We start from the raw sequence: 22410 nt of genomic DNA, 5'->3' as shown, positions 1-22410 counted from the left end.
ATTTGATTTTAAATCACGTATGAGCGTGATGTTTGTATCCTTGACTTGACACTTGTTCAACATATATAAGGAGAGCCAGAAATGTAAGGGAATTTTCATAATTTTCTGTTTTGAAAATTTCAAAATCTCCTTCCTCCAGATTTTGTGGTAATTCAAATTTGAAACTCAAAACATTGGATTACACAATGTGTAACGGCTAATTGCACGTTTCCCTCTTTTTAAGAGTTCATAGGTCTGCCACAACTGTTCCATCTCATCTTGCTTTCTTGGTTATCTAGTTTCTTGTTGCTGCTATATCTTTTTCCTCTTTAAACAGAGAAGAAGAAGAACAACAACCGACACAAAAAGAAAATGAGAGAGTGCATTTCTATTCACATTGGTCAGGCTGGAATCCAGGCCGGGAATGCCTGCTGGTAACTCTATTGCCTTGAGCATGGCATCCAGGTATGTTTCTTCCTCATCAGTCGTCACAGTTCATCGGGTCTTGATTGTCTACTTGAGTTTTACTTGATGCAATTGATTTCTCTGTTAGTCAATTTTTATCACATCTACAATATGGCAAATCACTATAGATTTAACCCTCATTTTGAACTTCACTTTTGGCAGCAAATGTTGATTCTTATTATTACAAACTGTTGATCATCTTCTGCTAGTGGTACTACTATTTACTTGTGGCCTTGTGGGTGCCTTGCTTCTTGTATAGCCTGATGGACAGATGCCGAGTGACAAGATCGTGGGTGGAGGAGATGATGCTTTCAACACATTCTTCAGTGAAACAGATGCTGGGAAACATGTGCCGCGTGCTGTCTTCTTGGATCTAGAACCTACTGTTATAGATGAAGTTCGAACTGGGACTTACCGCCAGTTATTCCATCCGGAGCAACTCATAAGTGGCAAAGAAGACGCGGCAAACAATTTTGCCAGAGGCCATTACACAAGTAAGAAACTACATCAAGCTTGTACGTGCAGTAGTTGTATCTTTTGATATCCCCTAAGATGTCCATTTGGTATTTCTTATTGATAGTTGGGAAAGAGATCGTGGATCTGTGCCTTGATCGCATCAGGAAGCTCGCTGATAACTGCACTGCCTGCAAGGTTTCTTGGTCTTCCATGCAGTTGGAGGTGGGACTGGCTCCAGTCTTGGTTCTCTTCTACTGGAAAGGCTTTCAGTTGACTATGGAAAGAAATCAAAGCTCGGGTTCACTGTTTACCCTTCCCCTCAGGTGTCAACCTCTGTTGTTGAACCCTACAACAGTGTGTTGTCCACTCACTCCCTCCTAGAGCACACTGATGTATCTGTTCTCCTTGACAATGAGGCTATCTATGACATCTGACGTAGGTCGTTGAACATAGAACGACCTACTTACACCAATCTTAACAGGCTTGTATCACAGGTATGTTGTGTTTAACCATGGAAAATATAACTTTCTTACCTGATTTGAATTGTTTGTGTGAAATGTTTTACTGAGTTTGGTTTTCTTTTTGTACAGGTGATTTCATCATTGACAGCCTCTCTCCATTTTGATGGGGCTCTAAATGTTGATGTAACAGAGTTCCAGACTAACCTAGTTCCATACCCAAGAATCCATTTCATGCTCTCCTCATACGCCCCTGTGATATCAACAGAAAAAGCATACCACGAGAACCTCTTGGTTGCAGTAACAGTGCATTTGAACCATCATCTATGATGGCCAAATGTGATCCTCGGCATGGGAAATACATGGCCTGCTGTCTCAATGTACAGAGGTGATGTGGTGCCAAAGGAAGTCAATGCAGCAGTAGCCATAATCAAGACAAAAAGGACCATTCAGTTTGTGGACTGGTGTCCTACTGGGTTCAAGTGTGGAATCAACTACCAACCTCCAACAGTTGTTCCTGGTGGAGACTTGGCCAAGGTCCAAAGGGCAGTGTGCATGATTTCAAACTCCACAAGCGTTGCAGAAGTATTCTTGAGGATTGATCACAAGTTTGATCTAATGTATGGCAAGCGTGCATTTGTTCACTGGTATGTTGGTGAAGGAATGGAGGAAGGAGAGTTTTCTGAAGCTCAGGAAGATCTAGTAGCTCTGGAGAAGGACTACGAGGAAGTTGGTGCGGAGTCTGCAGAAGGAGAGGAAGACGAAGGTGATGAATACTAGTGCAATTCTGAGATAGTTAATAGATTCTTTGGGATGTTGAGCTCCAGATTTTATTGAAAACCAATACTCATTGGTCTACAATGGGGAATGGGATTGGAAACACAGCAAAAAAAAAATGGGATTGGCAATGTAGTTTGTTGGCAACTTGTTTTCAGGTGTCTAGTTTAAGGCTACAATGGTTATTCAAAATAGTTTGTGTTATCCCAACAGATCTTGTAAATGTTCAAACACCACTTTTATACTCACCGTATTTCAGAGTAGCTTCAACATTCACCAACATGTTTGCCTAGCCTTAATAGCTTGGACAGTTGTATTGTCATTTAACAGGTGATACGCAATATAAAAGCAAATTGGGTTTATCAGTATTATGTCTTCTTGCACAAGCAAAATAACAGCATGCACTACTAGTGCACTACAAGATAGCTGAATTTAAACATAAGCTAAATCTTGAATTTGTTTAGAGATTGAACTAGTTAAATATAGAAACCTGTGTGTGGATAAGAGCATTTTTAGAATTTTGTCAATTAAAAAGACACGTACAACATTAAATGTAAGCATCGAATTCCGCCAACTGAAAAAACAGGTACTGCGATATATAATTATGTTTGAGATTGAATTACAAGAGAAGTGTATTGCATGAACTGGCCATTTTTTTGGTTTGAACTTGCACCAAAGAATCATGTCCAGCAACAGGGAAAGGCAGTTCCTTATCTAATTTGTGTGTTCAGGGTTTATGACCAACAACAGGGAATGGCAGAAAACTGTCTTACCCATTGAGTTGTGTTTCTTGTTGTAAAAGGGAGTGGTGTTTCCTGTGTTTTGCTTATATCACTGAGCTAAGGTAAGCACTTCATTCTCTGCAAGAAGATAACACAGAGTCTTAGGTTTTAGTGATTTTACCAACTGTAATTTGCGATTTAATGCAATGTGGTATACCTGTCGTTCCACTTCAATAGCTGACGCAGCAAGCCTTCTTTTCAAAATAGTTCGTTCCCTATCACAAGTCTCCAATGTGGCATCTAGCAGAGATGGAAAGATTAATGCATCAGTTCTATTCATTCTCAGATTCTCTTCATCAAATCAGTAGATTAGCACAGTTCAATAAATGCAAGATGACTGTCATAGCAAACTGGGTTCTCTCTTATCATATTCTTGTTTTCATTATCAAACACATATGTGGAAATGGTTCACTGCCCCGCTTGTGCCATTTCAGCTCAACACAAGAAGGCCTACAAGTATATTGAGGTGCTCTCGTATTTCAGGCTGATCTGGCCATATAGGATATTTGTTCAAAACTTTCAAGTGGCCATCGCCTTCAAAGCTAAATTTGTTTTTGAAGCTTTAGGACTTAACAGAGAAAACATTGCTTCTTAGATGGCTAAAATGTGATCCCTACAATTGACTGGCCAAACATATAGTTATCTCTAGTTTAGAAAGAATTACATGTTGACTAGCATCCAAGGAAATTGGGAGATCATGCAAACCACCTAAAGCAAACATAAGGTTTCCACCATTGTAATAGAAATTGTTTTGTCATATGAAAACTTTTTAAGTTTTAACTTATTTATTTATTTAATTGCAAAGTTTCATTATCTAGTGCGTACTTGGGGATGAACTGAGAGAGAGAGAGAGAGGCTCACCATAAAAGTATGTTGACAAGATGGTAATGCGCTCAGTTGGCTGCAAAATACAGGAAAAACAAGTCCTTAGAAATCATAGTAATAGCTGCAAGAGGATGAACTAACAATTTTCCTACTGAGGTCTCTCATGCTACTGATACTGAGTGTTCAGGAAATCCAACGAAAAACTTTGTGCTAGAAACAGTCAGTACCAACACGTAACCACCCTCACACAATTGCTACACATAGCATAATGAGAGTCATGCCTACATCATATTCTAACCAAGAAGCTAGTACAGTTGGATAACATGTCATCTCATCCAACAATTATGATTTTAAAGACCATAATATGATTAGAACTGTAAGATACATGACAGATGCTGTTCACACCACCTAAGTAGATTCATGTGCCGGAAGAGGAAGGTTTTACGACTCTTGTTCTTTTCAATTGGAAAGGGTAGAAAACTTATTGGTCCAGACATAGTAAAAGATACACTCTTAACATAAATTAAACCGACAGACTTACTCTTAACTCGTTAACTTTCAAGTAAATTTGTCAGGTCCACTCTAAGGGAATTAAAGTCTACTAGCCAAAACTAGTCTAGAAAACCTGGCTGAGTAAACTCCATATCTTGCTATCAGGTAGCATAATCAAATTATAATCTATGAATCAAATGGAATAACTAAAAATATGTTAAAGTAAAAAATTAAATGAAATTACCATAATAAAAATCCCTTCCGTATGAGTAGGAAGTTGCTCGAGCTTTCTCAACGTCTCATCACCTTTCGTAAGCTTACCAAATACTGCATACTGAAGTAACAATACATGTGAGCCAAAATTACAAGAAATCCCGACACACCAAAAAAAAAAAAAAAAAAAGGTTGAAACACATTATACCTGACCATCTAGATGAGGGGCATCCCCTAAAAGTATAGAAAACGATGATCCCGCACTATCTGGATCATCAAATCTCCCCATTGAGAGAATACCTCTTTTATGTTTCACATTACTAAATTCACCCACAACTGTTTTCTCAGCTTCTTCTCTTTGTTCTTCATTTAAAGGTGCTTGTCTTCCTCCTATGACATCTGCCACTTGTGCAACAAATCCCTTGTCCACCTGTCCATACATCACTTGAATTTTTTATATTAAATATCATATAGTTGTGAAAAGATTACCCTCCAATAATTACTTACCCGAAAAAAGTGGTTGGTATTGTAACATCCCATACGAACAAGTTTGTATATGTGATCGACTGTTTTTGGAGCCACAGTTGGGTAAAACCCGAACTCAATATCTCCGTAATTTGTCTGGGCATAGATTGGCTAATTAATAAGATCAAAGTTTAATTTATTGATCCAGGGTACATAGAAAGTGAAAACTGACCTGGAACAAGACACGAGCAGAACCGAGTTGGGGTTGTTGAGAGGAAACAAATGTTGCAAGGAGAGAAAAAGAGAGCAAGATTGAAATCCAGTTATTTGATCTCCGCATTTTCTTTTGGGTTTGTTAGCTTTCAGTTCAGTTAATATAGTATTGTAATATCAGAGAGTCCATTGGGTCTAAGCCCGGTCCGAGTTTCCGAAAGACGAACAAGAAAAGAGGAAGTGTCTATCCTCCTCTTGTTCTTTTGTAAAGAAGATGCTCTCATTTACTTGTCTGCAACAACCTCCGAGAACAAGAGTAATACCTTCTTCATTGTGTACCTGTTCAGTGCCCAAGATTTTTACATTCAACTACAAAAAAATGCAAACTTGTTATTTTCCAAATCTCATAGTTAGAGCTATCGATGCCGCTCAGCCTTTTGATTTGGAAGCTAAGAGCTATGAACACTTTGAAAAGAGCACCAGGCTGAAGATTGGCATTGTTGGATTCGGCAATTTTGGCCAGTTTCTTGCTAAAACCTTATTAAAACAAGGACATACTGTTTTAGCCTACTCTCGATCCGATTATTCTGATGTTGCGCGGGAGTTGGGTGTTTCCTTCTTCCCTGATCCGAATGATCTCTGTGAAGAGCATCCGGAGGTAATTCTTCTGTGCTCATCAATAGTTTCAACTAAAGCTGTTCTCCAGTCCATCCCATTTCAACGCTTGAAGAGAAGTACTCTTTTTGTTGATGTACTTTCTGTTAAGGAGTTTCCTAGAGATTTGTTTCTTAAAGTTCTGCCACCTGAGTTTGATATTCTATGTACTCATCCTATGTTTGGACCAGAAAGTGGTAGAGATGGTTGGCAGGGTCTGAATTTTGTTTATGAGAAAGTGAGAATTGGGATTGAGGAGTCCAGAATAAATCGTTGTGATAGGTTTCTCAATATTTTTGCACAAGAGGGATGTAATATGAAGGAGATGTCTTGTGGGGAGCATGACAGGCATGCTGCGGAATCTCAGTTTATAACACATGTAATGGGAAGGACTTTGGAGAAGTTTGGAGTGGAATCGACACCGATAAACACCAAAGGGTATGAGTCATTGTTGGATTTAGTAAGCAATACATCGGGGGATAGTTTTGAACTCTTCTATGGCTTGTTTATATACAACAAGAATTCTTTGGAACAGCTTGAGAGGTTAGATATGGCTTTTGAGTCGGTGAAGAAGCTACTTTTTGGGAAAACTCACAATGTTGTTCGTGAGCAACTGTTTCCAAAAGAGTAATGCTGTCGTCGAGCATATGGGATGAAGTCCTTTACAAATTACTTCTCCACATCTATGTTATAGGTACTTTTACTTTTTGGTTTTTATATTTTTGATAATTTAAGCATTTTATATTTCTTTTTCCTTTAGAATACAAATTTATTTACAAATCACCATGTATTACAAAATTAAAACTACCATGTTTTATATACTTCCATATATGTGCAAAAGAAAAATATTGAAAACCAAGCACTATAAATGTTATCGCATAGTAGCAACGTTGATGAATATTTATGAGAATATTAATAACTTAAAGACGATTCCCAATAATCTGCGTACTCCATAATTTATTTTTTCGTTGGGTAGTAGGAAAATATCTGAAATGAACTTGGATGCTACTTGAAAAAGAGTCAAGCATCAACTGTGGGAAGGTTCATCAGAATAATTTTTTACCAACCTGCTAGTATTAGAACTACTACATTGCTGCATCGAGTTGCATGAAATATTATTGTGGACTAGAACTTAGTGAAATTAGTATCGATAGTAGAATTAAAAGATCTACTGTTTAATCCGTACAATCCATGAAGGTCACATTATTGGCCCTTCGAAAAGTCCATCGGTCCTTTGGCATCATATTCATGGATCAGATTGGCTATTTGTTGCTTCCATCTCCATGTCGGAAGGGATCCATTTACACTCTGTTTCTTCTGACCTTCCTGCATAATTTGAACCTGTTCCCTCTAATAACAAACTTTGACATGGGTCTCTTACTATAAAATTGACATGCTGTTAGAGTATGTGTCACCAGTGGTGGAGCCAGGAATTTCATATAGGTAGGGTACCACGGAATGTGACTGCGTGGTTAATAGGAATAGTAAGTTAAATTGCGTGGTTAATAAGATAAGACCTCCAGTACCACCACCGTCATCTCTGTCCTGAGTCTACTTCCCCTTCAAGTGCCTATAGCCTATATCTGAATAATTCATTCTGCTTGTCGCTCTTCTTTCCGCCCATGGTCTGTACGGTTTAATGAATCAATGTTAAGGTGTAGCATAAGATAATTGCGTAATCTTTCACGTGAACGCACGTAATCTGCTCCTGCTAATAAGTCTTCCTTAGACGCATACAGGTTTAAGAATAGGTCTCGTCGACTAGAAAAGTGACTATACATCGTTTCTTTGTCGTCCTCAAAGACGTAGATACGGTCATTTGAAAGAGATTCCAATGGAATACCAGGTAAGAGTAATGGAGTTGTAGCTATAGCTGTAGAAGCTAAGGTATGCTGTAATGACTCACCTACTCGACGTATGTAGCAGGCCGATCTGGCATCTCCGGAAGTGTAAGCATGTCTTCTGCAAAGGATCTAGCTCTCCTCAAGCAGAATGTAATTCATGTAACGTAATAGTGTACTTTGTGTTCGTCCAGTTAGCATCTATAATTTAACTAGACTTTTAGTCTGTGTAAATGTACCTTTATATGTCGCATTCACTCATAAATAGGACCATCAATAGGTGTACTATACTCTACCGGGCGTAAGAGAAGAATGAAAGAAGAAAACAGAGTTTAACACCCCATTAGCTCCTTTTTACCGCTTAAGAAGGGTTGGAAATGGTTTGAAGGATTTGCTCAAATATATGTGGAACATAAATAGAACAAGCCATCGAAGGTTAGTTTCCCGCGAGAGTAATGCGTGCATAGAATTATCCCCTTGAATAGTGTGTGGTAGTTAGTCCCACCATGATTGGTGATCATTGCATATAAGTACCAACACCGCCATGGCTAATTACCTAATGATGCATAAAATGCTTAAGGCTTAAGAGTCATGGAATTAGACTGTTCCATGTTACGAGATTTCATTGTTAGCGCAGCACCAATCCCCATATGTTGTGGTAGTTATGCGAGTGAACATATAAAACCTTCATGTTGTCCACGATGAAGCGATATCCCGAGAACTTACAGGAAGTGAGTGAGAATGCACAACTTGTTGTATTAACTGCTCCTAAAGTGTGAAATGTGTAACCGGTTATGAGCCGAGAATTGATATAGGAACCGATCGACCACTTGGCGGGCAAGGCATTGATAAATGCTACCAACTTCGGAGTTTCAGAACACTCACCGGAGTTAAGAATAGATCCAGCCTGTAGTATTAGAACAAATAAGCGCCATCGATAAGCTTGTTAACGAAGTTGCCCTCCATAAGACGTGTCGGTCACGAATCTAAGATATGCTCTAATGTTCTTCAAAGATGAACCACATGTATACTAGGAAGGTGCGGCGATATGTCAAAGGAGTTTTTGAATAGCGAAGGAGGCCGGTCGAAATTTAGTTGACTTTGAAGCCGGAGTTGATCAAGTTTCATAATCAGTCGCTAGGATTGCGGCTTTGGATTCGGCTGGTTCAATCTAATTGGTTTAGCGGAACTTCATCAAGTGGAGAAGAAAGTAGTCATTATCCGCGGCCAAATTTCTAAACAATAACAAAGTGAATATTTGAAATATAAATATCTCAAACATCATTATGTTCAATTGTTTAAAACCCGCACTATGACGGGGGGATACTACACATACAAAACCCTAACGACCATGTCATAAAAGAATCAACGTGAAACGCAAAAAAATAATCTCCAAAAATTCTCTTTATTACTTTATGAAAGTCTATCTCCCATCTAAAAATCATCAATATAACATTCTAAGAATAATAGGTCCTCAACATCGTATTCTCATGTCTTATGAATAGGAAACTACGTTATTACATACTTCCAAAAAGATCAGACCTATTAAAATAAACTCCCGGACTGCTCCAGAAACAAATCCAAATCAAACGCCGCGGTTCCACTGCCTTCCACCTATGTTCCCAAGAACACACCCACGTTGCCAAAACAAAGCAAACATGGGTTAGCAAAATGGAATTTCTTTGGTATGAGTAGACTAACCACATATAAACATTATCATACTTTAATTATCCAAACAATCACGTTATATTTTCCCATAACTTAATCATTCTCAGCTTGGAAGATAGGTAGTTCCGTCATTTCAACCGGCATAGTTTCTTCCCAAGCAAAATTTCCATTATATTAACTCATTCTAATAACTCGTTTTAATATCTAAAACATTGAATTAAAACTTACCGATATCCACCGGCCATAAGGGTAGGACCCGGCCCCTCAAGAAAAATGTTATTAAGTCCTACCCTCCTGCAAAAGAAAGTTAGAACTTCTATATAACCTATGTAGATATTATATTAGGTATTCAAAAGTAAATCCAAACACTCGCATAATCAAAGAATACAACTAACCCGCAAGGCGAATACCTTAGTTCCTTTCTAGGGCAGTCCAAAGAATCTGGTCATTCATGACACATTCAATGAATACCCGGGTCATTTATGGCACATTCAATGAATACCCATAGATAATGCTAACGGGCCATTTATGGCACATTCAATAAATGCCCACCTAACATATGACATCAACAGTCATAAAACTCAATTCCAAAACTTGAGGCGTGGAGAGTTCTAAAAGAGTGCGGTAAATTTGTTTACGCATTATTGAACTTTATTGCATATATTATTTCAGAGAACGTTTCATGTATTTTTGGTTTACGCGTTATTAATTAGATTGATGTCTAAGTGTCATAACGTTGTATAACAAAAAAAACTGAAATATCACACAGTAGTTAATACACGTATATAAGTATATTTAGAAAGGTCTTAGCCTAAAGTCAAGCATGCTAATAGTCCTAGACTTATCCTAATAGACCGAATTATAATCCGAGTTAAAAGTCAACTCTGGTAAACTAGTCAAAGTCAACTATGGTCAACGGTCAAAGTCAACTCTGGTCAACGGTCAAAGTTAACCAGCCCCAAACTCCTCTAACCCCAAAAGCCCAAAGCCTAAGGCCCATAGTCTAAACTTAAGTCTAAAAATAAAATCTAAAATTTAAAAATTCAACATTCAAGCCCACCCACGAAATTCGGGACCAAGCCCAACAAAACAAAAATTTAACTTCATTGTTCATCTTCCTCACCAGCGCCTCCACCTCTAGCCACCACCAATCAGCCACTCGCCACCCCTAGTGAACCCAGCGGTTTGGTTCCTTTTTCAAACCCCTACCTATCTATACTAACAAATCACGATTCCCTTATACTGGGTAAATCGAGGTCGACACCATTTATGGCTCCTCTGGAGCTTCAACAGCCCCAACCACAACAAAATCAACTCTCCACTAACCGAAATTAACCTACAACAAAACCCCTACTACTTTAATTCATACCATAAACCCAATTCATTGATTCCCCAACTTCCTCCCTCAAACTGGATCTCTATTTTCGACCTCCATTAACGCCCTATTCCCAAGCTTCAACTTCACTCTCCAGCGCACCATCAAACACCAACAATCAAATACCAACTAACCAACAATCAAATACCAACTACCAGTATAACATCACAACCAAAACTTCTAACAAAACAACCAGTCAACCACAACAAAGAATAAGACGTCTTGGGTTCTGAGGTTGACGCCAGTAACAACCGGTGTCAAGGCATCACCAATTTAACTTCTCAGCTTGATCAGAGTTTTACATACTGTTGTATTTAAAAGTTTTGTATCTAAGCGTCGGTACCATTACAGAGTTTACAAAATCACAAATATGTAAAACAGTATTACTGATATGCTTAGCAGAAACAAATAATTAAACAAAATAAACATCGTCAGACTACTCACAATTTTTTTTAAAACTGAACAGCTTCCCGAAAGCGATACCCCGAAAAACCGACGTCGACTGTCGCACGAAAAGACGATCTTCCTTGTTCAAAAACTTTTCAGTAACTCTTTTTTTTTTTTCTAAAACTCTCGTTGTGTTTTTCCCTCAAAAACTCTACGTGAGAAAACTCACCGAAAAACAAGGACAACACTTATCTATTTCTTACGGGACTTTTATCCCTAAGCTGATAATTATCCTATATTATTTTATCTATTATTCATTATTATTATTATTAGGAAAATAAAAGAATAAAAACACGGGGTGTTATAGCAGCTTTACTTTAACGTTGCCCCGCTTGCTCCTTACGTAAGAGTAGGATCTTCAAGATCAGCTATAAAGCGAAGATGCTGCTAAGCGGCATTAGAACCGTCGATAGGGGATAGACAAGAGATTATGTTTCCCCAGCCTGGCAATCTAGGTATTCCACTCCCAGTGACCTTCGTGGAACATCTATGGCACCGGAACCGTATGCAGCGGCATCTGAACCAGGAACCAGTGATTCAGAAGCTAGCCTTTCACCCTATCCAATGACCACGGAGAAGAACCAAAGATCTCATTCTCAAGTTCCTCTGCCGGCCCAGCTCCACCTCCTTTTCTTTCTCTTCCATCCGCTCCCCCTTGTAGCTTTATAAGGCAGGAAGCATTCAAAGCTCATAAACTAATTCCTTTACCTGTATTTGTATCCTTGCCAGCTAACGGGAACTACCAAACCCAGCTCTCCTGACCTCTCTCCCAATGGAAGGAGGTGCCCCAATAGAACATCTTTCGAAGGTAAGGTACAAAGCATCCGGACTCGGGGGGTGGGGAACTGGAGGGTAAGAAGCAGGCTTGAAAGTGCTAGCTCCCCTTTTCTTTTCTACCCGGAATTCCTTTCCTTTATAATGCTGTCCTGTAACCTCTGACTGAAAGCTCCAGGCATCTTCCATGCCGCGAATCCTATCCTCTTTCAATCCCCCTTGCTTTTGACTACGCTACGGTCTTTCCTTTCTTTGAGTCAGTTCAGTCATTCCTTGATCTTAATAAGATAGTTTAGTCTCTCTTTCTTATCTGATTGCTGTTAGCTGCTGTGAGAGAGCGTCAGCTTCAATGACGTGAATGATTTCTCTTAGTTTATTAGTTTATCCGCTTCTCCCAATCTGTCTTTCCTGGGGCTAAATAGAGGAGGCGGGGTGGAGTCGGAATAAAGAAGACCATATATGGGTCGAAATCAAATAGAAGTAAAAAAAAAGGAATGTTTTGAGGACTAAGCTATCTAGTCAAAGGGTATGGTAGCCAGCGCCGACGTATATCACCAATAGGCATACAATCAGGATTCCTATCTCAAAAAGACCTAACTCGAACTAGATTCCTGTCATGTAGGAGATAAGAGCAAATAAAGGACATATAAGAAAGAAGGAGTTCCTTCTACCCCTATAAGGACTCTCTTAATTGAGGGTACTCGAAAAGACAGCTTCTTGGGCTCATAAGGTTATTGGGACCATAAGGAAAAGAAGGAGTATCGGATCATTACCCCCCTTTGTCCCCCTCGGATAAACTCTTCTTGTTTCACTATGTATGTCCAAGCTTGAATTCAATCTTCTTGTGAATAAGGTCCAACCATAATCGGTCTAATGCCCCAACATACGGTCTTTCGGAAAAGCTAGGAGCGAAGCGTAGAATGTCTTGAGCGGGGAATGTACTCTTGGTCACTTTTTTTTTTTTGATTGGCAAGCCTGTTTTAAATGAGATCAGTAACTCTTTGATGCTGCGGGGTTCGAACCCCAGACCTTTGGTATCATCACCCAAAGGTTTGACCGACTTTGCTAGTCGGCACCTGCTACTCTTGGTTACTCTGGAAAGAAGGGATTGAATACCAGGTTAGTGGGACAGATTAGACTCATGTGATTCCACTTCCGGGATTGACTCAATATCGGGACAGGACCTATGAGATGGCTTTGCTCATCCTCTTTCAAGAGAAGTTAATCCGACATTCATTAAGAAGAAAGCAAGAAACCCGAGATCCTTTCTGTCAGAAAGCCGCTTTCCTCAATCACTTTCGCCTCGCTCGTGTTCAGTGTACCGTATTGGCCCTTGTTGTAGCCGTGCAAAATGAATCCCTGAACTAGCGGCTGCTTGCTTTGTATGGAAGGAGATCAAATTCTAATTCCAAGCAATGGATACCCAGTAATCCAGTCATTCTCGTTCATTCCCCTACCCTAATTGCAATTAAATACCTCGCCCGGACAATGACGCGACGAATCTTAACACGGCGCTGCCCGACACAGACGAATGGCGATTTACTGAACGCAGGCGCTTACTGTGAACTGATATTCAGTGTCAGTGTTTTTCGGCCACTCGTTGAGTTCGTTCACTCTTTGTCGTCGAGTGCTATACGTTTGAAGCTTCAACCACAGTCACTCCTTATTAGTACTTAGTAGAGTTGCTCGTTGCTACAACTGCTCTTTGTTGGCTCGTGCTTACTCACTTCACTCCTCGCCTCGCTCAGTAGGTAGCTTTCTTCATTCTTTAGAAGGCAGCGTGAGGAGCTTTGACATATTCCATTCACCAGTTGTTGGGCGAGTGCCAGTGGAACCTATGATAAAGTCGAATCGCGTTCTCTACACTGCTAGTGAGAAGCTGCTCTACGACATAGCATCATTTCCATTAGATTGAAATTAGATAGACAATCACACTGCTCTCTCTCTTTTCCGGCCGGTATGTTTTATCGTAGGAACTAGCAGAGCAGCGGAGCTGGCGCGCTCTGTCATCGTTGGAACTTCAGACTCATATATGTAAGTAAGGAGCTTCCAGTGCTTCGTAGGGCACCTCATTCTCAATGCCACAAGCTAGCTCTTATCTGACTTGTGGTTAGTGAGGAGGCGCTACATAACAATATAGAGGTGAATATAGCCAGCACTGGTTGTGATCTATTCCTTGGGCAGTCGATCAGTGAGTGATAGAACACAGGTGATGCACAGTAGTGAGGTTGACTAGACAGGAGAGGCTATGGTAGTGAGGTGATGGAGCATTTATCATTAGGTTTGATTTCAGCCTTCCATAAAGCCAGCCATCAGAGGTGTCCAAGGGTGGTAGGGCTTCCCTTCTAAGTCAAGGGCTAATGCCTTTGAATCGAAATGTCAAGTAAGGAAGGGCTACTCTACAGGTCGTTTAGTGCAAGCGGTTGGACGGTCGTATAGGCATAACAAGTAGTTAAGGGCCCCGGCGAGCTAAGTATTTTCTGAGTGTCGTTGCTGTGGTCGGTGGGTTGAAAGGTCAGGGCGGTGGGCCTCACTCAGTCTTTTCCATATAGAAGTCTTGGATCAGGTCTCAAAGTAAAGGTCAGATTGAGTATCAGCGTTGGCATCAAAGAAGCATACGGCTTGTTATAGTTAAGTAGTTTGATCCGCGGAATGGTCAAGTTGTTGGTGTCATAGTTTAGGGAGTCTGGTCTAATAGTGCCCCAGTAGTTGGTCCAGACTAGTAATAGTAGTGAGGGCGGAAAGTGTTGTTCTACGCTGGTTATGCATAAGGCATGTAAGGTCGGAGTGAGGAGAGCAGCAAAGGTACATATAAGTAGGCGCAAAGGCCAGCCACGGGCGTATGGCTTGTTATAGTGTCTCAAAAGTAAAAGCTCAGGTAGCTTTCCGACAGCCAGCCATCTGTTAATTAACAGGTAAGGGCTTTCAATCGTATATCAAAGTGAGAATAGTTATTTGAAGCTCTTTTTACCGGGTTGTTTTCTACTCTCTGCTGCAAGCCGTTGTTCCCTTTCTTCGCTTTTGTAAACCAATATCCCCATGGTAGACTTACGCTCATCTAGGTCTCCTGCCCAGTCAGCTTCGATGGATTCGCATAAGGAGAATGCCTGTCCTGTGCCACCTTGGTAGTACAAACAAAGGTCCTGTGTACCAGCGATGTACGAATCATAGTCAATCACTTTACTTACTTTCTTAGTTGCAAGGGTACTTTGCTGTAAAGTTTCATCTTTATGTTATTACAGTATATATATAAGTTTAAGTCTTATTAGTATTAATAAAGTTTACTATTAATATTCCTACCCTTGCAGTGCTAACATTTTCATTAGGATCAGTCTTATCTTATTAAGCAAGGTTCCACCCCAACCAGTAATAAGCACTAAATTGAACTCTATAAGGATATGCGGGGCGATATTATGGTGGATCCATTCGCTCCTTGTTAAGACCCGACTAACTAAATAGAATCTAATCTCCTTCTAGGCAACTGGGTCTGAGTCCCTCTGAGTGTTAGTAGTTTCATTAGAGCAAGCTCATCAGTGTTAGGATTTTTACTTGCTTGCTTACCTTGTTCTTAGGCGGGAAAGGACAGGGTTAAATAGTCTCATTCCCAACCCAGTGATAAGATAGAGACAACCCTGCCAACCAGTAGTCCCCAGCCAGTTCAAAAGCATAGGAATAGGTAGAGTAGATTACTCACTATTAAACACAAACAAGCAAGCCAGGCAAAGAAAGCAAGAAAGGAGCAGCCTAAAAATAATAGTAGGTAGAGTATGCATAAACAAGCATAGGAACTGGTGCCCACGAGTGATAAGGAAGAAACCTCACTTAAGAAGAAGGACACGAGGCGATTAACCATTACAAACAAGCTGAAGGTTTGAGATAGATAGAAACGAGTCCAATCTAAGCAAGCTTAGTAGAGGGATAAAATATCCTACTAGTAAGCAAGTATAAGCAAGCGAGGAATGAGTCCCTGCTAGTATTGGTTGGTGTTACTTTTTCATATTGGCCTCATTTTTTGCATTTTATCAGATCGGAGGATGAGATCGATGCATCAAGCTAGATGCTTTACTTATATTGTTGGACATTGGCATCCCATAGAAGCCGGTCTCACACAGTTTGGAAAAGTAGCTTCTTCACGTAGGATCATCCTACTTCCCCCTTCTGGTCAAGCTAGTTGTGGAAGAGAATTCCTTAGTGGTCCTAGCCAGCCCAGGCCTAAGAAACGAAATGTTTGAAGCGGTTGAAAGGGGTCTTGAAAGGCCCAGGGGAATGAGAAAAAGCGGGAAGTAAAGCTGCTAGCCGGGAGTTGGATGGAGCTGCTGCGAATAACTGAACTATCATGACTGGAATCAGATGTACCTCAGAGGTAGGTTGGAATCCAAAAGCTTCAAAGGGGGATGCCTCTAACCAAGATGATATAATACTACATAAGGTGTCACCTAGGTAGGGCTATTAGGCCAAAAGAAAGGGCTGGGTACAGAGCAATGGGTGAAGTCATTTCTCACAGTGAGTTTGTGGAAGGCCGGGAAAACTAGCCTCGGGGCAGGCCGCCGCCTAGTCAGAGAAGTATCAACCAGCAGTAGCGCTGGATAGAGGACTTTCTTTTTTAGGGTACTTTATTTGATTTAGGGTCCTAGGCTTTACTTTACAGACTAGAAGAGCGGTAAAGATCAAAGAGAAAGAAAAAGAAGGGCTAAGAGAAAAGGATGGAGCCAGACGAGCAAATCAATTCCAATCTTGTTGAAATAGAGAGTACTGAAAAGTAAGATAGTGGCATCTAAAAAATAGAATAAGCAGGAATAATCAATTAGTTGCAGAAGTAGGACTGAAAGCCTGAGGTTAGGGTAGGGCGGACAGACTCAGGGTCTAGCTTTCATTTTAGGTCTTCATTCTCGTATTTGATGTTCCACTCGTGTACCAAACAAATCATAATTGAAAGATGAAGCGATCGATCAGTTGAGATAGAGGAGAGAAGACAGGGCACTCGATCGATGAGGCAACCTAATTCTACTACTGATTGATCAATCCCAGGGGCTGACTCAAGTCAAGTAAAACGAAAGCCCTCTTCTCTGTCCGCTTCTTCTTTCCGTTAGTCTGATCAACTTTCATGATCCCAGCCCAGCTTGAAGCCTTCTGGCACAAGTGGTAGCCATAAGGCCTAGAGGAAGTTTCTTTTCCAGTAATGGGAGAGGAAGACCATCAACATAGGTAAGCGCTGTAATGTCTCGTGGCGTCAGTCAAGAAGGTACCCTTCTCATCTTTGGGAAAGGGAGATCGGATTGTCATCATGTTCCCTCTTCCGAGGATCACTTCCCTTCCGTTGGTTCACCTCTTATAGATATTGAATCGTAAATAGGTATTTACACTTATGATTCCCGTGATTCCCGGTCTTAATAAATAGCCGGTGAAATTAAGAAGGAATTCATTAGAGCTAGGCGATCCGAATGAGATTTCCGAACATGGATGGTAGGTTTAGTCTAGTAGGTGAAGACAACAAAAGTTGTTTGATCGGAAATTCCATTTACGCCTTAGGAAAGGAAATTCAACAGCCTTCAAACTAACTTAAAGGAAGTAAGGCGCACAGGGGACGCTGTGAAGGAAGCGGCAAGTAAGGGATGAAAAGTCAAGTAAGGGAAGGTAAACTGTTAGGCGAAATGTAGTGTAAGTGAAAGGGATCTTCTTAATTCATATAATACAAGAGGACGAGACAACGGCCTAATTAAGTTATGTCGAGAAGAGTCCGTATAACCTTCAAAAAGATAAACTACGTGGATGAGGGAAAGCCCGATGATAATAGACAAAAGAGGAGAGTCCCATAGATGGGGAAAGAGAAGCACTAAGATGAGAAGATATAACTAGATTCTATCCTCCTGTTGAAACTAAAAGAAGATAAGAAGGGACTTGAAGCTTACAGTCCTTACTCAACTACAAGTACATAGAGAGCAGCTGCCACCTATTTTACTATGCATTGAGCAGATGTTATATTTCAGTTGGCATTAGGAGATAGAGAGCAAAAGGAATGAATCTAGTGTACTTAGTAAAGGCGATCACAAACAAGAAAACCAGAAAGAGAACGAGAGACTCGTATAAAGAGAAAGGAAAGGGGAACTTCTATCAAATCTTCCGAGCCCCTACACTCGGTAGCTAAAAGCTTGTGAATGCGCCTGCTTTGGTTCCTCCTCGTAGGATGAGGACTTGCCTGATTTGGAGGTGATGAGATATTTCCTTTTGTTGCTGTGTGCTCAGTTAGCTATTTTAGAGCATCTTTAGCAGTGATATCAACCTAGCATCAAACACCAAATTCTCAGAAAAAACACCAAACACCAAATCGACCAATATTTGGTTCCAGGTTTGGTGCTGTATCAAATCACTCATGTGGTTTTGGCAAAACCGCGTGGGCTTGGGCTGCTAAATGGGCGTGGGCTTGGGCTTCAATGGGTGCGGTTTTGCCAAAACCGCGTTGCGTTTTTTCTGAAAATTAGAACTGTGGTGCATAGAACTTGAAAAATTATGAGTTGTGCATAGAAGTTAAGAAATTAACATTTGTGCAATTGAAGAAATTAAGAATTGTAATTCAAAATCGAAAAAAATTAAAGAAATTAAAACCTATGATTATGATTATGCAGTCAAAATCTATGATTATGATATAATCATATAATATCCAAAATAATCCAAAACCTATCATATTACATCAAATTTATTTAGCTCTTTTCTTACTTTTCCACTCGATCCCTCTCCTCTCTCTATTTGGGCGTTCCGGCCGCCTCCTCTAAGTTCCTAATCCGAGGCCCGATGATCTTCTCTCGCCTGCGACGCGAGGTAACTACTTCACTGAAGTTCCTCATATCCCTCGATGTTCTTGCGTGTACACTTTTGTCGCATATCCTCATACGCTTTCGAAGTCTCGCATAACGCGACGCCGGGATTGCCGATATGTCTAAGAATATGCCTCCTCTTTCTTGGCTATAATGATACAGGCGCCCCTCATCCCATCAAACATAAGAACCTCGGTTCTCATATCTCTCCCGAATCTTAGCCCGAAAATCCAAGAAAATACAAATGAGTACATATTATATATATAATGAAGAAGATAAATAAAACAATTAAACTCACCATGATATAATCGATCAATATGCTCTAACTTCGAGAAACGAGCATGAGGCACCTCGGGAATGGAAATATAAGTAGTCTCCCCATCCCCACACACACACACGCAAACATCCAAGATTACCGCGCATTACGGAACCGGCCGGCCGATATGCATTCAAAGGTTGTGGGTTGTAAACAAGCGGTATGGCGGATGAGGAATACGTAGTTCACGCCTCATCCCTTCCAGGCCCACAAACTTCGAAGTTGCTAGCCCGACCAACGAGAGGCAACAAATGCAACCCATGGAGACACCTGCGGTTCCACCATCTATAATAATCGATCGCCAGCCTCGCTCAATAACAAAAGAAGACGATCCGCCAAAGACCACCACCGGCATGAACTTCATGAACTTGAATTCTACCCCACGACTTTGCATCACTAACATCCGCATGGGAGCACATGGAACTCCATAACGCCCAAATATCCGCCTCCAACATCATTTGCACACGATTCAAACCTCGACGATCCCGTCTTGGCAAAACAACTCGTGGACGTGACAACACACAAGCATGCTTTGTCATATTGGATCGTCAAAGGCGATGACAAACGCCAAGGTCTCCACTTAATAGATGACAATGATCTAATATCAATTTGAGCCACGAGCCATACAGATATTATTCCTAATCGCCTGTTCTACGAGTCAAGTGAGGCCCCGACCAACTAGCAAATCTAGGGGCGAGTATCGGCAATCATGTCTATGTTAGGACAAAGACATCGAAAATACTCATAAAACCAAATCTCTAAAAATCCCATGAATCCCGCACTCGAGGACTTCTACTTCCGAATGTCTTTGAAGCTTTATCTAACGCCGATATCAATGTGGCATATAATTGAGCTACCCAGTCATAATCTCTCATAGTATGCAAATCGGATACATAAGCATAATATCTCGGTCGTCAGTAGAATGACCATTGGGAAACAAAACATGCCCAATAAAAACATCAAAAAGTCCTAATATAATCGACGAGACCCTCACTACCCTAGAGCGATCAAAGCTAACTCCGCTTCGTGTATCGGGGATGCAAAAGGGTTCCATATATGCAATCTTAATATGAGATAGCTTAATCCCAGAAGAATCATAAGCATCCGCACCCAAACGAAAAAAACTCATAAGCATACTATCCATATTCTCATAATTTGTATGAAAAGGTATCGGTTGGCCTATACCGATACTCAACCCAGAAATCATAGTGAATTCTAGTGGTGTGAACCCTAACTCCGCACAAGGAAAATGAAATGTATGAGTTCTACTCCACCATCTTTCTACTAAAGCTATGACCATTGCCCAATCAGCCTATCAATCAAAATACCCAAAGGTGTATACAAAATACTATCTCTAATATGTACAAACTCATCCAAACTCCTAATAACCTTCTACTACTCTCTAACACCAAGTAAAGCCGATCTAACTCGGTAGTCAACAACATGCTGATATTATAAAAAAAAAATAATTTGTATAAGATAAATAATTAATTGGTCCAACTTAACTAATTAATATTTAAAATATTTAATCAAAACTAATTAATTACCTGAGTATTAGCCACCGCGACTCGACATGTGTTTTGTATCACGTAGTAAGACACAACTTCCATATCAAGTGTTTCTCCAGTGCAAATTGCCAATCAAAGTCGCTCATCCGATACTCCGAAAGACATAGAGATGTCTATCGGTAGGCGACATCCACGGATTCTTCTTCCCCCCAATCGCTTCTCCCCACCAGATTCTACTTCCTCATCGCCAATGTCGCCTCATTAATCGCCAATCATCACCGTCGAAAGGTTCAAAAGGATCCATATCAAATTTTAAGAGTTTAGGTAGGTTTTTGTTTTTTTTTAACTAAAGAGAGGGTTTTATAATTGTGAGAAGAGGTGAAAGTGACTGAACCGCGCGGCTTTGGAGTTGTTTATATAGAAGTAGCACGCGGTGTTCTGAACACCGCGCGGTTTTGCCAAAACCGCGTGGGCTTGGGCTTGTCAGTTGGGCTTTAGTGGCGTGGTTTTGGCAAAACCGCGTAGTTGCTTGGTGTTTTTTTTTATGTTGCTCCTAAAGTTGTTTGGTGTTTTTTTGGTTTGGTGTTTGGTTTGGTTCAAAATTTTGGTGTTTTTTTTGTTGCTCTGCTAAAGATGCTCTTAGAGGTTTAATTGATGGCGATGTGCATCTGCTGTATTGTTCTTTGCTCGTTAAGCAATCCTTTCGCTTATTTTTGAATAAACAAACCGCACTTTATTTTAGGCTTGGGTTGGTTCTCCTGTTGCTTCTGACTCTCCACCTTCAGCCGGGCGATCGGTCCTATGTTAAAAGGGTGATGCACCACGGTACCAACCCCTTTATGGTTCGAATCAAGCGAAAGCAAAGGCATTCCTTTTGGACTAAACCAGCAACCAAGACTTAGCAATGGCGCCCTCCATAAAGCGTAGCAGTTGGTGGAAGGTGGTAGAGGGGGGGCATATCTTACGTGAAGGGGGATTTCAAAGCTGAACTTAGAAAGTTCAGGAATGTTCGGGCTTCACTTCCTAAGTTAGGGGATTTTGGGGCAGGAGAGTGATTTAGGAATTCAATGAAAGAGTTCGTCCTATCATTTTTAGAATAAGATGTTTATGAAGGTCAGTCTATTAATGAAAGATTGGATTCCCGCCCATAGAATTGAACTATATCTGGCTTACTTACTTCACTTCCTAAGTGAGTAGTTGGTTTACTTGCTTGTTGGAATAGAAATTATGGGCTATTCAAAGCATCTATAGAAATGAAGCCTTGCGTTGACGGACCTCCATCTCCATCCCGATTCGATTGGGAGCCAAAGATTATCAAAATGGCTGGTTGAGCCCAAGCTCCTGTGGTCACTTCCCTTGTCTTTCTTTCTGTCCTTTACGCGGCATTAAATCGCAGCTCAGGTCACCCGTTATCGGAGAAGGAAAGAACTCATTTGAGCAAATCAGAAAGGTTATTCATGTGGAGAGGATAGCCAGCCATAGGGAAGGGTGCTGATAATATTCAATTGCCGAAAACTAGATGAGAATAAAGCTGATCCTTGAGGGTTTGTCTAAGTAATGTATAGTATACTTTCTTGGATAAGCAATCCGGTTTAATATGATTAGTTAAAAAGCGGTAGCAAAAGAAAAGGGTTAGAATTCCTTCTCGGAGGTTTATCGTTCCACCACTATCTGACTGTTGGTCTGAACCGTAGGCCAAGAGTGCTCATAGCAAGGATAGGATCAACGCTTGATGTTATATCAGCAGATATTTCCGCTGTCCTTTTCAAGAAATAGATCCCAAGGAAAAAGGTAAGCTAACCGCAAGCTTATTCTCTTTTACCTAGCCCAGAAGTGGAAGCAAGCAATGCCGGCTGCAATCAAAGAGGTGCTTTTTCTCGATCTTATCTC

General features: G+C 40.6%; 3 protein-coding genes and 1 pseudogene across 10 annotated transcripts in view; 3 read left to right on the top strand and 1 right to left on the bottom strand.

Moving 5' to 3' along the window:
* Window positions 1-306: 306 nt before the first annotated feature.
* On the top strand, window positions 307-2345 carry LOC147522633 (uncharacterized). 3 transcript variants are annotated; one of them, XM_086594529.1, is made up of 4 exons: window positions 307-444; window positions 607-938; window positions 1025-1394; window positions 1491-2345. In XM_086594529.1, the coding sequence occupies exon 4, from the start codon at window positions 1710-1712 to the stop codon at window positions 2136-2138; it is 429 nt and encodes a 142-aa protein (XP_086450655.1). In that variant the 5' UTR covers window positions 307-444; window positions 607-938; window positions 1025-1394; window positions 1491-1709; the 3' UTR covers window positions 2139-2345. The 3 variants fall into 3 exon arrangements, with proteins under 3 accessions (XP_086450655.1, XP_086450660.1, XP_086450653.1); XM_086594534.1 differs by having other exon boundaries at window positions 330-444; window positions 704-938; XM_086594527.1 differs by lacking the exons at window positions 307-444; window positions 607-938; window positions 1025-1394 and having other exon boundaries at window positions 1724-2345.
* On the top strand, window positions 716-1688 carry LOC147522634 (tubulin alpha chain pseudogene; annotated as a pseudogene).
* Window positions 2346-2710: 365 nt separating the features above from the next.
* On the bottom strand, window positions 2711-5310 carry LOC147522632 (Cyclophilin-like peptidyl-prolyl cis-trans isomerase family protein). Its single transcript, XM_086594565.1, has 7 exons — window positions 5145-5310; window positions 4955-5068; window positions 4656-4877; window positions 4479-4568; window positions 3779-3818; window positions 3075-3157; window positions 2711-2995 (listed from the first exon to the last, which is right to left on the bottom strand). Exons 1-7 carry the CDS (start codon window positions 5250-5252, stop codon window positions 2975-2977), a joined length of 678 nt encoding a protein of 225 aa, XP_086450691.1. The 5' UTR covers window positions 5253-5310; the 3' UTR covers window positions 2711-2974.
* A 25-nt stretch (window positions 5311-5335) lies between these two features.
* LOC147522631 (arogenate dehydrogenase 2, chloroplastic-like) overlaps window positions 5336-22410 on the top strand; it is a 28662-nt gene continuing 11587 nt past the window's right edge. For 3 of the 6 annotated variants that reach the window (XM_086594549.1, XM_086594559.1, XM_086594544.1), the window contains exon 1: window positions 5336-6473. In XM_086594549.1, the coding sequence (XP_086450675.1) occupies window positions 5400-6410 (1011 nt within the window). In that variant the 5' untranslated portion in view covers window positions 5336-5399 and the 3' untranslated portion in view covers window positions 6411-6473. Of the gene's footprint in view, window positions 6474-21262; window positions 21286-22214; window positions 22388-22410 lie in introns of those variants that run through there. The other 3 variants (XM_086594557.1, XM_086594554.1, XM_086594563.1) reach the window with 3 other exon arrangements.

Source organism: Coptis chinensis, chromosome 1, assembly GCF_015680905.1.
Source record: "Coptis chinensis isolate HL-2020 chromosome 1, ASM1568090v1, whole genome shotgun sequence".
In the NCBI taxonomy this organism is placed as follows: domain Eukaryota; kingdom Viridiplantae; phylum Streptophyta; class Magnoliopsida; order Ranunculales; family Ranunculaceae; genus Coptis; species Coptis chinensis.
The sequence above is the reverse complement of the archived record's forward strand: the minus strand, read 5'-3'. Positions and strand labels throughout refer to the sequence as shown.